Source organism: Scyliorhinus torazame, chromosome 6, assembly GCF_047496885.1.
Source record: "Scyliorhinus torazame isolate Kashiwa2021f chromosome 6, sScyTor2.1, whole genome shotgun sequence".
NCBI lineage: Eukaryota > Metazoa > Chordata > Chondrichthyes > Carcharhiniformes > Scyliorhinidae > Scyliorhinus > Scyliorhinus torazame.
This window is the reverse complement of record NC_092712.1, coordinates 305,285,038-305,301,921: the sequence shown is the minus strand read 5'-3', so window position 1 is coordinate 305,301,921 and position 16,884 is coordinate 305,285,038. Positions and strand designations below refer to the sequence as shown.

The window sequence follows — 16,884 nt, the reverse complement described above, 5'->3', positions numbered from 1 at the left end:
TGTTTTATCACCTTTGCTCTTGAGTCGCCAGGTATCTTTATGATACCACCACGTGGTTCAAGTCCGAGTAATGATCAATAATCCAATACACCGATTAGTAAGATTTAAATCAAAGCACATTTATTATACACAGTAATCACTACTCATGCACAAATTCTATGTTTAAGCTACTTCTACAACTAACAGGCCCATACTTAACTTGGAACTGGCCCATCAGGTCAGGGAAACAAATGGCCTTTCGTTCGGGTTCTGAGCCTGTGGGATTCGAAGTTGGTACAGATTGGTAGCTAGAAGCGCCTATCTCGTAGCGAGCGTTGAAGTAAGACTTACAGTTTCGACCAGCTGCTGAAGAGTGAAGAGAGCTGGAAGCGAGCCGAAGAAGAAGAGAGCGACTTGAACTTGGGGCTCAATTCTTTTAGTCCCCAGGTGCTTCCAGCCTTTCGGGGCGGACCCTGTACCTGGTCCCAAGTGATTGGACTTTGTCCCAATCACTTGGTTCGATTTTCTCCAATGCTGGAGCGGTTCCCTGATCGATGGGCGGTCTTGAGGTGGTCGTTCACCTCCTTTTGTGTAGGCTTCTGCTGGCGCCGAAGAGTCTGGTTTTGCTTTGTGTCTAAATGTTGCTTATTGTTCCCGGGGATTGCTCATTAGTATGCAGATGGATGGTGTTTTGTTATGCTGATGATTGCTGGTATCGATCTTGTCTGGCCTTTCCAGAGGTAAATACACAGCCAACCTGCAGCTGCTCGTTTTTGTCCTGTTGGCTGACTTTCCCATCAGCCTTTGCCGTTCACCATTTTAAATCGGGAGTTGGCCATTTTAAGTGGCTACACCTGCGTCAGAGGACATTGGTTAAAATGTAATTTAAACGAATGGCTGTTTATGGTAAGTGAGGGCACAAGCTGAAAGCGAAGACACCAAAGTCATGGCTAGCAGATACAGGGTGCACGTGAGGAAGAACCTTTTTACGCAGTGAATGGGAATGGCCTGGAGCTTGTTGCCTGAGGATGGTGGAAGCAGAAACGATCAATGATTTCAAAAGGAAATTGGTAGACGTTTGAAAGAAATAATCTTGCTGTGGGTAGTGCAGGGGAATGGGGACCGACCGTATTTGCTCTACAGAGAGCGGGCATGAACCTGATGGGATGAATGTTTTTTTTCAGTGCCGTAATGACTCTCTGGACTTGGTGAATCCAATAATACAGCACAGGAACAGGCCCTTCGGCCCTCCTAGCCTGTACCAGTCATGATACCACCCTTGGCCAAAACCCTCAGCACTTCCTGGTGCCAGAGCGCTCAATACCCATCCTATCCATGTACTTGTTGAGATGCCTTTTGAACGCCGTTAATGTATCCAGCAGTCGGAGGCGTGGCTGGCCGATGGATCTGCTTAAAGGCCCAATGAAGGGTCACTTCTGGGTAACCTGTTTCAATGGGGTTGGTAGAAGGACCAATGTTGGGCTAGAAAAGACCCTGCTCTAAAAATTGTTTTTGAATCTTCCAGTGTCCACGGGACCAGGCAAAGGGGGTGCTCAGTTTAACATCCTGCTGAACTGTGCAGTACTCCCTCGGTGCCACACTGAAATGTTTGTCTGCTCAGGTCCTGGAGTGGGATTTGAACTGGTGACCGTCTGATTCAGAGGCAAATGCTGCCACTGAGCCAAGGCTGGCGTTTGTCACTGGGATTGTCCAATCTCTGACCCCTCTGAGCTACCGCCTCGATGTGATTTGCTTCTTGGGAGCCAATGTCTTGAAGAGAAAGAGGGAATAGGGCATGTTTAAATGTTGAGACCATGAAGTGAAATGGGAGGAAGGTAATCCGTGTGGACCAGCTGCTAATTTGTCTCTTGATGTTCTGCCCCGTGCTTTGTGCATAATAATAATCTTTATTATTGTCACAAGTAGGCTTATATTTACACTGCAATGAAGTTACTGTGAAAAGCCCCTAGTTGCCACACTCTGGCGCCTGTTCGGGAAAGGGAGAATTCAGAATGTCCAAATCACCTAACAGCACGTCTTTCGGGACTTGTGGGAGGAAACCGGAGCACCCGGAGGAAACTCGTACAGACCGAGGGAGAATATCCAGACTCCGCATAGATAGCGACCCAAGTGGTAATCGAACCCGGGACCTTGGCGCTGTGAAGCAACCACTGTGCTACCATGCCGTGTTGGGGGAAAAAAAATAATTAAACGAGATTTTACCGCTGACAGTGACCCAAGCTGGGAATCGAAACTGGGACCCTGGCTCTGTGAAGCAACAGTGCTAATCACTGTGCTACCTTGCCACAAGCCGTGAAAGGCAAGGACTGTATTGGCTCTCTGGGTGATGTTGGCGGAGGAGCTATTTTGCTGTCTGAATCTCCAAGCCTGTAAGAGGATTATAGTTACCCTGTGATTTGAGGAAATGCCTGGGAATTTGGTAAATGAGGGATAAGATGTCCATGAAACAGGTTACCTTAAGTCATTCAGAAGATTATTTTTCAATGCACTGACAGTACTTGCTATGTCCAGCTGAAAAGCACTTTTGCAATTTGCTCTTAAAATGTGATTGACTTTATAAAAAAAAAAGAAATACCAAGAACAATATAGCACAGGAACAGGCCCTTCGGCCCTCCAAGCCTGCGCTGAGCACGTCGTCCAGACCAAACGCCTGTATCTTTCTATACCCCATCTGTGCATGTGTCTATCCAGATGATAAGTCTTAAAGGTTATTAACGTACCCCTCTGTGTAAAAAAAACAAAAAAACTTTAAAAAACGAAATAAATTTGGTGTCACTCAAATGGCGCACGTTCACGTTCTGACAGAAAAGGAGCCCACCTGAGGATTTGTGTTGCACATCGGGCTTGGAGGTATGTGTGGCAGAGGTCCCAAATCTCTGGGCATTCCGTAAATTGTAACTTGCTTTAGAGCCCCAGCACCACAGGAGGTACTGAAAGCCAGCCTAACCGGACCGGCAATCCTGCAGCTGGAAGGCAAGAGATGCTGCAGTTGTGTCTCGACGTTTTACAACCCATTGAAGAACTAGCAGCCTGGAGGCTTCATATTAGAGCAACTTTAACCCTGTGGGGAAAATCTGGCACTTGTTGGTTTCCAAGTTCCAGAAAGCGCCCATACATTTTTGGGAGTTTTCTGTACTTGGTTACAATTCTGTCTGATCGCATGCTGATTTTCATAGAATCCCTACAGTGCACAACGAGGCCATTCGGCCCATCGAGTCTGCACCGACCCTCCGATAGAGCACCCTACCTAGGCCCACTCCTCTGCCCTATTCCTGCAACCCCACCTAACCTGCACATCTTTTAACACTGGGGCAATTTTAGCATTGCCTATCCACCGAACCTGCACATCTTTGGACCATGGGAGGAAACCAGAACACCCACAGACACTTGGGGAAAACGTGCAAACTTCACACAGTCACCCAAGGCCAGAATTGAAACCTGACTCTGAAGCAGCAATGCCAACCACTGTAGTTTAAAAAAAAAAGTGATTTAGATTAACATCCTTGTATCCCCATCTGATTACATGACAACTTTACTTGGACTTCATTGTTTCTCTAAGTGAATTTGCATTTAACCAATTTATCAGAAAGCTTTTGATGCTGTGAAATATTGCCCCAGCGTAGTCTAGTTGTAAAAAGAGTCTTCTGTGTAAATTGAATCCTACCATCACTTTATGCAGCTTATAAGAGGGTAGGGTCATGAATCGGGATTGTGGTTACACAGCACATTCCTATTGTGCACTTTGTGTGGGGTACACTCTGAGATGGGTAATTGTAAATGTCATTGCGCCACTGGAAGCATTTGCAATTGCAATAAATTCAGTTTTCAGTAGATGTAAGGTATATTTTAACGGTTATGTGCTGTAGCATCATAATTGTTTTGATGTTGGTCTTGTGCTGCTTAATCCCACACGTACAGATCGCAATACCAGTTAAGAGTTACAACCGACAGAATTTTTAAAAATCGGAGGTCAGAGAGACCCGTTAACCTTTCTTTTGCTGTCTTTCTATTTGGCGCTGAACTTTCTGGGAGTAGCGGATGTGTTGCTCCCAACAACAGCAGTTGTATCAGGCTGGCAAAAGCATATCATTATGCTGTGTAAACCATTCCTTTATTTTGCAATGATGCTGTGGTTTTATATCGCTATCCGTAATCAGCACATGCACACCCTCCTAAATGCACAGAACCTGCACGCACCACACGGCTTGGTCTGTTTGAAGAAGGTTGGCAATGTATTGAGTAAATGTGGGAGAACAGAGTGGTTTGTTCTCCTCAGTCCTCCGCCAAGACCCAAGTTATTGAATAAAAAGACGTTTTGAAAAAGATTGTTCCAAGTTCTTCCTGCCTAAAACGCCCTTTTAATTTTTGTGTCAACAGTATAACCTTGTTCAGTATCATCGTGAGATATCAGTGAAGCTTATAGTAGTGTTCAAAGTTGTCAATCTTTTGTCTTGAACTCATCAGGACAGAGTGCCAATCAGGACAAATACAAGAGTGCCAAATTTCAAACCATCACAACAATTTACACTACAAGAGAAAAGGATGCTGATTGGTTGTTAAGTCAGCTGATTGGCTGAGACATTGCTATGGAGAAAGCAATGGGCTCCCGAAACCCCTAGGTAATTTTTAAAAAAGGCATAAGGCTTGAACATATTCCATTTGTTTGCAGAGTAAATGAAACATTTAATTAGCACTTGCAAAACCCAAAACAAATATCTACTGTTAGATGCATTTCACCTCAATGGTAATCTTGTTATCAATATTTTTTATTTATTTAAATTGAGTACCCAATTCTCATTTTCTTTTCCAATTGGGGGAAATTTAGCATGGCCAGTCCTTCTAACCTGCACATCTGTGTGTTGTGGGGATAAGACTCATGTAGATACGGGTAGAATGTGCAAACTCCACACAGACAGTGACCCAGGGCCAGGATCGAACCCAGGTCCTCAGCCCGTGAGGCAGGAGTGCTAACCACTGCATCATTGTGCCGCCCCCATCTGTTATCAGTATGTACTTAGCTCGCATAGCAGTACATGAGCTATGCATGTTATCCAATGCGTGGTAAATCATGAATGAGCATGTCAAGTGAGTTGCATTTAAAACAAGTACAAAAGATGAAGCTTTTCAGATGAACATCTCTGCTTCTAATTTTCACCCTTTTAAAGATGTGCTGTGTTGCTGATTCAAGAGTCAGACTTCATGTTTCTTTCCTCTCGTCATGCTGATTGTTATCAGTAGTATTTTTAAAGGAATGGGAGGGAACAGGAATTTCACGATATTAGAAAATTGAGACTACGTCAATCAAGATGGAAATAGTCATGCTTTGTACATAAGAACTAGGAACAGGAGTAGGCCATCTGGCCCCTCGAGCCTGCTCCGCCATTTAATGAGATTATGGCTGATCTTTGGGGACTCAGCTCCACTCTCCGGCCCGTACACCATATCCCCGAATCCCTTTATTCTTTAGAAAAGTATCTATCTTTTTCTTAACGTTTAAAGAAGGAGCCTCAACTGCTTCACTGGGCAAGGAATTCCAGAGATTCACAACCCTTTGGGTGAAGAAGTTCCTCCTACACTCCGTCCTAAATTCCTACACTCCGTCCTAAATCTACTTCCCCTTATTTTGAGGCTATGCCCCCTAGTTCTGCTTTCCCCGACCAGTGGAAACAACCTGCCCGCATCTATTCCCTTCATAATTTTATATGTTTCAATAAGATCCCCCCGCATCCTTCTAAACTCCAATGAGTACAGTCCCAGTCTACTCAACCTCTCGTTATAATCTAATCCCCTCAACTCTGGGATCAACCTAGTGAATCTCCTCTGCACTCCCTCCAGTGCCAATATGTCCTTTCTCAGGTAAGGAGGCCAAAACTGAACACAATACTCCAGATGCGGCCTCACCAACACCCTATACAATTGCAGCATAACCTCCCTAGTCTTGAACTCCATCCCTCTAGCAACGAAAGATAAAACTCGATTAGCCTTCTTAATCACCTGTTGCACCTGCACACCAACGTTTTGCGACTCGTGCACCAGCACACCCAGGTCCCTCTGCACAGCAGCATGTTTTAACAAGGTGATGAAGATTATTTGTTTTTGGGAGGTGTTGGGAAAAGGTAGAGTCACGGGAGAAAGTGACTTGCACCTGGAGCTGATCGCTGTTTTATGTACGCCGCCATAATGGACAAATGGCAGGGAGGGTGGAGGGAGAGCTGTACTTGCAGTATTTCCAATACCGTTAATCATCCATCAAAAGGACTGAATTAGCCCAAACAAACTGCAGGAACAATGTGTTACCAACCAGCATGATTATTTTGGCACTGAAACCGTGCTTACTATTCACAATGTTCTAAGTCTGTTACTATTCCCTCCTCCAGTGGCACCTGGTTTGCAATTCTGCATGGAAGGTCCATATTGCCAAGTTCTCGTTGCTGGTTGGATTGATAATTGGCTATTTGGTAACTGGAAGCTTAGCAGATTGGTAAGTTCAACAGCTTTTTCTGGGGTTTTTTTTTCCTGTCTTGTAAATACCTGCAGTTGAATATCAATTATATTTGGGCAATTCCACGTTTTGGAGTCTGATTTAAATGGGGTTTTGTACCCCAGTAAGATTTATGTTTCTCTCATGTCAATTGTTCTGTTCACGATTGATTGATGAAAAACCTGAGGCTTCTACATTCAAGCGACAAAGGCATATTTGGTGGGGGTGGGACCAACTAGAGATTGATCCAGTTTTTGTCTTTTGGTGAACCTGTCTTAAAGTTTAGGGCCTTACTGTTGGGTTTTATTTTTCTATTATTGGGGGAAATTTTTTTTTTTTTTTTTTTAGTATCCAGTTCTATTTTCCAATTAAAGGGCAATTTAGCGTGGCCAATCCACCTACCCTGCACATGTTTTGGGTTGTGGGGGTGAGACCCATGCAGGCACTGGGAGAATGTGCAAACTCCACACGGACAGTGACCTGGGTCCGGCGCCATTTGTGAAATATAAGAGCATCTTAATATTGCCGTTAGAGCCTGCCTTCTAATCTAATTTCCATTCAATTCTTTAGGATTGGCCGGCAGCTGGTGCTCTTGCTCTCAGTCATGTTCATGTTGGTCTTTGGATTGATAGTGGCTCTTTCCGTGAATGTGACTATGTTCAGCACATTAAGGTTTTTTGAGGGATTTTGCCTGGCCGGAATATTCCTCACTCTCTATGTAGCACGTGAGTAGCACTCTTGGTAAAGCATCTATGTTAGATGGGTAGACTTCCTGGCAGCTTAATTCAATTAATCCCCCCCCCCCCCCCTCTTCCCCTGACTGACTGCAATATTAGATCAATTTGTTATTTTAACCTTGTATTTGAGTGGTGGAGCAGTGATAGCCTCTGCCTCGGGTCAAACCTGTCGGGAACGGATGCCAGGGCCAAAGAGAACACCACGTTTCAGTTTATTTTTTGTTTAGTTTCCTGCTGGCCCAGAAGGAGACGACTTTAACCAGATGTCGCTCCTCAGAGACTCTCCTTTATGCCAGTCTTGGTGGCAGCCTCCTGCCACCTAATTTTAACCGCTGGGATTTAGTTTGAGAAGTCGGCAAATGGCACGTTAATGAGACCGGGCTGTTAAAATCAGTGGAGCCTACATGCCTGTGTTTCTGGACATGCATGTGGCTCTCCGTGTGCGAAAATTTTCTTGAAGGTCAACTAACCTTCTGTTGTTATGTTCCCTCTTTTATCACATGCCTGAATTTTTCTTACACCTTCTGAAAATCCACATGGACCATGTCGGCGTTCGCTCTTCAATTCTTCAATCTGTCTGATTGGACTCTTCACCACCGGAAAGCATTGTTAAAGATGACTTGCCCTTTGATTTAACCCACTCATTTCTAAATGCTTAAAAAAGTTTTCATAACAAATGGCGTTTGGCCAACAGGTCTATGGTTACCGAGTTGTCATTCTCTCCCTCGAACATGTGTGCCGCACTTGCTGCAGCTGTCCCACACCCACAGCACAGTTAAGGAACTCCTATCCCAGACTCCGCTGACTAATTCACAGCCTGAACAATTTCTCGTATCCTCCATTGAGTACAGGTGGGGCTTCCTCTCAAGATAGGGGTGGAAGTCCTGCCTGAAGCCAATTAAGCTGCTCATTAGATATTGCTCACTTGAGCAACTTCATTTCAGCCACATGCTCTAACTTCATTGGAAAATACCTTGTATGCACTCGCACATGTAAACATGCTTTTTGTGCATATATGCTTAACAAATGTGTTCTTTTCCACTCGCCTTACCATTGAATAAAGGACCAATTGCGCACCCTGCTTTACATTTTATCAATTTATCTACAAACCCACAAAAGGAATGCCTTGTGACTGAGTATTGAGATAAGCTGCAAAAAGCCTTCGGGCTGGATTCTCCAGTGGCCGACGCTGAAATCGCGTTCGGCGATCGGCCAGAGAATCAAAGTTCCCGACCAAATCGGGGGCAGCGCCGCTTTTGCGATGCTCCGTCCCCACCACATATCGACACCCTCAGGACATTGCCTGAGCCCCTCTCCCCCCCCCCCCCCCCCCCCCACCCCAGATGCACCGCCCCCAACTGGCCGCGTTCCAGACGGCGCGGGACACGTGTGGTCTCGTCTGTCGGGAACTCGGCGTGGCGGTTGCGGGCTCAGTCCAGCGCCGCCAGCCAGGAGAGGGCCAATCTGTGGGCAGGGGGCACTTTATCAGAGGCTGGGGGCACTGGGTTGGGGGGGGCGAGGGGGATCCAGGGCGCGCGAGCCAGCCGAAAGGGGGGACTATTTTGCGGGTTGTAGCACGGCGCGGCCGCTGCAATATGCTGGTGTCCACATGCGTGGCCACGGACCCGGCAATTCTCCGGGCCGTATTGGCAGCTAGAGCAGGGTGCTCTACGTTGCCAACATGCTAGCCCCCAACAAAATGGGGAATCTGCCGTTTTACGCCATTTTCTTCTGGCGTAAGACGCAACTGTTCCCACGCTGGATGGGCACATCGCCCCAGAATCGGAAAATCCTGCCCTGTATGTGTTACACTTCTTTTTAAAAAAAAAAAAAAAAAAAATGACCACATCCAGAATCCCAATTAGCTATGTGTGGGGGTCCTATTGGTCAACGTTGATCTTGGTTTTTTGCGTTCACTATTATTTGTAAAAAAAAATCTATGCAAAATATTTATTTAACATTTCCACAATTTTGCTTGCTCTCTCTCAGCCAACATAACCAAAAGTATTTGTCTTTCAACTTGTGCCTGTGTGTGGGATCTTGTGCAAATTGACTGACTGCCTAGTCTGCCAGCACAACAATGACTGTACATCAAAAATTAATTCTTTGAATGTGAAGCACCCAGGCATGTGCTGAGAGATGTTTTGTTTGCGGAATAAAGTTCTCTAATATAGAATATCCACACAATGGACTGGGTTTTGCACTCCAAATCCGGCCTGCTCAATGGAATGGGTTTTGCATTCCAAATCCGGCCTGCTCCTGACCGGTCTCTGGTTTCACCGGGGACAGTGGAGACGTCGGGCAGCTCTCTTGGGGTAGAACTTCCTCCCGAGATGGGGGAGAAGTCTTGTCTTAAGCCAATTAAGTTGCTCACAGCACTAAGCAGCTTTGGGGCAGCCGGTGGTATTGTGGATAGACACCCCATTGACTTATTAAACTGGGGTGGGGCAGCAAGGGACCACGACACTGAGCAAAATCCAGCCCGATAAATATATTTTAAACTTTAGTACAAAATCTAAACCAGTTGTTTTTTTAAATATAAATTTAGAGTACCCAATTAATCTTTGCCAATTAAGGGGCAATTTAGCGTGACCAATCCACCTAGCCTGCACATCTTTGGGTTGTGGGGCAAAACCCACGCAAACATGGGGAGAAAGTGCAAACTCAACATGGACAGTGACCCAGAGCCGGGATCGAACCTGGGACCTTGGCGCCGTGAGGCAGCAGGGCTAACCCACTGTGCCACCAGTTGTTAATGGTACTCCTCGACTTACAAAATCGAAACCGGTTGTTAATGGTACTCCTCAACTTCATAAAAAGGGAAAAAATTTGTTAAGAAAAATAGAATGTGAAACATGGAAGTCTAATGTGTGTATACATATGACTAGGCATTTTTACAGCATGGACTTCAGTTGAATATAATTGAATGTGTACACTTTATTTAACTATAATTCCCGTTTGTGTAGAGTGGCCATGTCACGAGTCTATATTCAACATCACGGTGAATAGAGGAATGGTTTATTTTACGCTGTCTGATGCCATCTGCCACAGTGGGATTCGAACCCAAGTCCTCTGGTCTTTAACCTGGGTTTCTGGATTACGCAAGCACTAACAATGCCACTACGCAATCAATTCCCTTATGTTGCCCTATTTGATATCCTGCCAGTTTGAGGAAGGGGAAAGACCTAATTTTGCCCGTCGTGGCCCCTGGCTTCCCCACCCCAGCTTCACGGCTAGTTTGTCCACAATACTATCGGCTGCCCTGCAGCTATCTAATGCAGTGAGCTGCTTAAGGCAAGACTTCCTTCTTATCATGGGAGGAAGTCCCATCTTATGTGAGCTGCCAAGCGGATGGTCAGCAGCTCTACTACAGTGCCAGCAGTACCAGGTTCGAGCGGTGGGCACGGTTGGGACTACAGGCTTGAAGGGCTGAATGGCCTACACCTTCTATTTCCTATGTTAAAGACACAGATGTCGAGCTAAGTCTCAAGTGGGCCAAGACTGCAAAGAGTAAGACTAAGCGACAAAATAAATCGGGTACTGATGCTAGCCTCGTTTTCAACACAAACTGTAGGGAGCTGGAAATATGTTTTTACTTTTTTTTTTAAAGTTAGTGTACCCAATTCAATTTTTCCAATTAAGGGGCAATTTAGCGTAGCCAATCCACCTAGCCTGCACATCTTTGGGTTGTGGGGGCAAAACCCATGCAAACACTGGGAGAATGTGCAAACTCCATATGGACGGTGACCCAGAGCCGGGATCGAACCTGGGACCTTGGCGCCGTGAGGAAGCAGGGCTAACCCACTGCACCACCATGCTGCCCGGGAGCTGGAAATATTGAAGGAAGCAAGGTTCCTCCCTTACCAGTGGAAATCACTTTGGGCCTAACATTCCACACGATCACCACCAGCCTGCTGCCTTGACCAGCAGAAAGCTCAACGACTGACAATCTCTCTGGTTTCCCACCAAAGCTTTAGCGGAAGATTAATAGATCCACAAAACCCGAGGGCACTTACTGGCACGTAATTGGCTACCACCATGTGTTGGAATGGAAAATTATGCAGCAATATAAATCGGTCAAGCATGCGCTAAAATTAGGTAAAATTGTGATTTGTTTGGAGAGCGAAGATATGATTGTTCATATTTACTGTATCGTGAATTCTCAAATACCTTTCCAGCAAAACATGTCACCGTACCCTCTTGTGAAACATGTGACTGGTACTTTACTGCTGTAATGTTACTGGACGTGACAGATTTTCAGATATCATCAGAACGTTGCCTAGAACATAAACAGGAACAAATGTTCTTCTTTTTTACTGTACAACTCTGGAGTTTCCTGTATTAACATGGATGAGGTCTGGCGATCGTACTGTATCGATGACCTATCTCTACACTTCCAGCAGCACTAAGGTCAGGGCACTGCACAGCTCCGATTGTCTCGACAGATAATCTTAACAAAATATATTTCCAAAACACATGGTTTTGGGTACCAGTGTGGGTGGAGATTTTCAATATCTTTACTTTGCGCTCCAGCACTTTATTCTGTTGGGAGCAGCTTGCATTTGCAGTGTTATTAAGCCAAGTATTCAGCCTAGAGTTCACAAATTTGCTTTACTCCTAATTTTGCTCTTGGATTGAGGCTATGGTTTCGTGGGTCTGTAATGCTGTTGAGTTGCTGGAACCTCAGTTGTGCCACTGATGAAGGCAGACGTGGGTTGGTCGGTCAGACTTCCACTTGTACTCTTGTCCGTTGCATGAACAAACACCCCACTCGCAAAGCACCACATTCTTGCATGGTTAGGGTCATCTCTCATCACTGTGTAGACTGGTGGACTCCCATGGGAAGCTCTATTGTTCTTATCAGTGGTTAAATATTTCTTCATTCCCCATGATCATCACGAAAATCTTCCACCTCTAAAACCGCCTGACTGCTGTCTCAGCTAATCTGTTGCTGAAACCCTCGTTCATGCACTAGTTGCCTCTAGACATGACTAATCTGTATCCTGATTCTCTGAGTCCTGCTCCCCTATCAACCCTCTTGCCGACTTACATTAACTCCCAATTGAGCAACGACATCTTCATTTTTGTTTTTAAATCTCTGTGGTCTTGCCCCTCCCTCAGCCTGCAATCTCCTCCAGCCCTGTAACTCTTCAATATCGTTCTGGCCTCGAGCATCCCCAGCTTTAATCATTCCTCCATTGGTGTCTGTGCCTTCAGCTGCTTAGGCCCTACTCTCTGGGATTCCCTCCCTAAACTCCCATCCTTTTTAAGATGCTCCTTAAAACACACTTCTGACGTGGGCAGCGCAGTGGTTAGCACTGTTGCCTCATGACGCTGAGGACCCAGGTTCGATCCTGGCTCTGGGTCCGTGTAGAGTTTGCACATTCTGCCCGTGTCTGTGTGGGCGTCACCCCCACAACCCAAAGCTGTGCAGGGTAGGTGGATTGGCCACGCTGAATTGCCCCTTAATTGGAAAAAATTAATTGGGTAGTCTAAATTTTTTTAAAAGCACACTTCTGACTATTGTCGAAAATGTTGCTCTGAAGCACCATGAGATTTTTTTGGTTAAAGCTGCTATATAAAAACTAGTTGGGTGCTTTGCTATTTATAATGAAAGAATTAGTTCTATTGTGCTGTTTCATTTGAGCCTATATTCCCTCTATGGTTTTCTGAGGAACCCATTGAACAGAGTAGACAGGGGGAAACTGTTCCCACTCCCACTCGTAAAAGAATCAACAGGAGCAAACGCAAATGCAAGAAAACTTTTTTCCTGCAAGTGTGGTGGAGGGCAGGTTCAGTCGAGGCATCCAAGAGGGCACTAGATGATTATTTGCGTAGAAACAATAATGAAATGAAATAATGAAAATCGCTTATTGTCACAAGTAGGCTTCAAATGAAGTTACTGTGAAAAGCCCCTAGTCGCCACATTCCGGCGCCTGTTCGGGGAGGCTGTTACGGGAATTGAACCGTGCTGCTGGCTTGCCTTGGTCTGCTTTCAAAGCCAGCTCTTTAGCCCTGTGCTAAACAGCCCCTATGCAGGGATTTGGGGAAAAGGCAGGAGAATAGCACTCTATGCTCATTCCGGGAACCGGTGCAGACACATTGGGCTGAATGCCCTCCTGTGCCGTAACAAACCTGTGAAGAATTGATTAGTCCCTCATCTCCATCAGAACGCATCTTGCAAGAGTTTTCAGTTAGTCCTGCTCCTTGCAGACTGTTGCAATGTTCCAGACACTGAAGCACGTGTCTATAATCTGGAGGCAGCTTGCTGACTTCCCAACTGCAGGTGGAATGAACCATCTGCTCTACTGATTGAATTGCTTTTTGCCTGGGCATCTACCACTGTGTTTTGCATTCTCTAACCCGGAGCTAAATATGGTGGGCTTTTGCAGAGGTGCAATTTCTTGGCGAACCACGGGTACCTTAATCAAATAGTAATTTTTCATTTGTGTCTACATAGTGGGTGCAGGAGACTGTTCAGCTGTGTGGTGCATCGTTGTCCAGCCTAATATTGTCTTTTCCTGCCATCTGCACATGACTCTAATTGGGTAGCAGTCAGGACTGGAAATTCTGGGCGATTTATTTCACCGTGCTACCTTGCTGCGTACCGAGGCCAATTGCAGCACCCTTGGGACTTGATGTGAATGCCATAACACGTTGCTTGAGATTGAATTTGGGACGGACCTGATCAGTGCCCCAGCAACGTACACTGAGCCTTTGGTAAACCTCAAGTCTCCGCGTAAGTTATCTGCACTGCTTGCTATTGGATGCCCTGGAGGTCTCGAGCTATTCCGCTTGTGCGCCTGTGGCGTGACCAGGTTGCTGCAGGTGCATGCCCATATATAGCCCCGCCATCTGATTGTTGCCATTCCTTTTGGTTACTGCCCACCCCTCCAGCTGCTGAAGGTAACTCCTGATCATTACAAAATAGTGCATCTTGCTTCCACCGCCCATTCATTCGCCATTACTTTTAACAATGGGCGTAATGGCTTCTGCAGCGAGGGGAGGAAGCAGAAATAAGTTTCAAAAGCGAAACAAGAATTACGTTCTGGCAAAGCAGGCGGCATGGCTTTAGTGAAGATTGGTGGCTGATGTTCCAGCTGTTTATGCTCACCCCCTTGGCAGGTTGATGATGCAATCTCGAAACGGGATTGGAAATGATGTGAGCAGATCTGAGATGTGCACGTGATCCGAAGGTACACCACATTCCGTTTTGCTGGAATATTAAACAGGACTGTTGCATACCAGGAATTGTTGTTTTCCGATAGGGAATAACTGCTTTATGCGGGTTAGAGAGAGAGTTTGATTTGTCTGGTAGTCAATCCAGAACAGCATGTGTACCAAATGTACCGCGACTCCTCTATATATCTATTTTGAGAGGAGAGGGAAGAGATATTTGCCAGGTTGACAGACTTGTTGTTTATTTACACGGCATTCAATTTTTTAAATAAAAATTTAAATTTTATAAATTTACAGTACCCAATTCATTTTTTTCCAATTAAGGGGCAATTTAGCGTGGCCAATCCACCTACCCTGCATGTCTTTGGGTTGTGGGGGCGAAACACACGCAAACATGGAGAGAATGTGCAAACTCCACACGGACAGTGACCCAGAGCCGGGATCGAACCAGGGACCTCGGCACCATGAGGCAGCAGTGCTAACCCACTGCGCCACCGTGCTGCCCTATAACATTTTAAATAGAAGCTTTTCACTCGTTGTAAAACACCTTGTCCAAGAAAAAACAGTTTAGTGTGCTGGAATATTTTGAAGTAACGAGAGGATATTTGAGCCGCCTTGTGCCGTTCTTTTTCTGTAGCCTGCTTGCTAGAGGAGCTACTGCAACAAAATAAATGTGATTTCTCTTGTAGATTTTACACAGCGGTCTGGGAAATAGATTCTTAAATTATTTCCTGGGCCGTGGGTTATTGCCCATCCCTAATTGCCCTCAAACTGAGTGGCTTGTTGAGCCTTTTCAGAGTGCTGTCCAGAGTCGACCCGCCTGCTGTGCATCTGGGCTCATGTGTAGGCCAGACCGGGTAAGGGCTGGCAGATTTCCCACCCGGAAGGACGTGAGGTCAACAAGATGGGTTTTCACAAAAACGGATCGTGACTGATGGCCAGCTTTCCAAAATTCCACCAGCTGCCAGTGGGGGATTTGAACCCATGTCCCAGAGCCTCTGGATTGCTAGTCCAATGACATTGCCACTGCACCACCATCCTCCCCCTGAAGCTCAGGAGGGAAGGAGGATAATTGAAAAACAATGCAGTGCTGCATTTATAGAACGTGAGGAAAAGTCTGCTTGCCAAGGTTGGCACTACGTATGTTCCAATTTCTCGATTTGTCTTTTTTTTTAACATTTAGAGTACCCAATTATTATTTTTTTTCCCAACCAAGGAGCAATTTAGCATGGCCAGTCCACTTAGCCTGCACATCTTTGGGTTGTGGGGGTGAGACCCATGCAAACACAGGGCTAATGTGTAAACTCCACGTGGACAGTGACCCGGGGCTGGGATCGAACCCGGGTCTTCAGCGCCGCGAGGCAGCAGTGCTAACCACTGTGCCATCGTGCCACCCTTCTCGATTATCTTTGACCACAGTGCTTTGCCTCCTGGCATGTATATTTTTCCCCAATGTTTAACTGTGTTAAAATTGACTTTTTGTCGGTTTTACATCCCGTAGTGCTATCAATCCGGTTTACACTATTTTAGGTCCACCTTATCTAAATTGTTTAAAACGTTAAGCACCCTGATGATGTCCCCGTAACCTTTTCAGACTCTTGATGCTTTGTTTAATACTCCGTTATGGGCCATGGGCATTGCTGGCTTAGACCAGCTTGTCTCGTCATCCCCTCTTCTTGGGCCAACCTTCATTCCTGATGTGTTCATTACATCCATTCCATTATGCAAGTGCCTCTTTTGAAATACGGTGACCAGAATTGCGCCCACTACTCCCAGGCTGGTCTGGCCAATTCATTTAAAGCTTTAACGTAACTAGTATTCCACTGCTCCAACTGCTCAGACTATGGTCTCAACATTCCCTTTACATTGGGCTGTTCCACCTTTGCTTCTGCTTTGAAGCTAACATGTCTACTGCCGTTCCCCAGACCCTTTCAATGCGTCGCTGAGTGGATTCTGCTTCATGTATAGACCTGTTTTCAAAAAGATCCATTTTAATGTATTGGTCTGTAGAAAGCTTGAAGTGTTGTGACTTAGAAAGTTGCCTGCCTATCATGGGCGTCAATAAACCATGGGACGTTTTATAATCGGTTTGGTATGTAGAGGGACCTGCTTGGGCAGGTTATTATTTCAAGAAGCTTTGCCCTGTCACCAGTGGTTTATAATAATCTTTACTGTCACAAGTAAATTTACATTAACACTGCAATGAAGTTACTCCAGGGTGGCACCTGTGACTCTGAGTTAGATGGTTATCAATTCAAGTTGCAGGCCAGAGGAATGTTCCTCCTCAATCCTTTTTCTGTTTTGTTGCGCTGTACAGTCCCTTTAGGATTGTTGCATGTGGATTTGTTTAAAGGGATAGTTGGTTGTACACTGCCTGTTCGTTCCTTGTAAGGTGTGTTCTGGATTGCTGCATCTGAACACCTTGCAAGGAACATTACCCCAGAGCGCGCACACCTAGGCCGACATTCCAGTGCAATATTGAGAGAG

General features: G+C 45.7%; 1 protein-coding gene across 1 annotated transcript in view; it reads left to right on the top strand.

The window, feature by feature from the left end:
• LOC140425561 (solute carrier family 22 member 23) overlaps positions 1-16,884 on the top strand; it is a 123,729-nt gene that overhangs the window by 13,259 nt on the left and 93,586 nt on the right. The window contains 2 exon segments of the mRNA XM_072509993.1: positions 6,378-6,481; positions 7,052-7,206. Coding sequence (XP_072366094.1) covers positions 6,378-6,481; positions 7,052-7,206 — 259 coding nt within the window.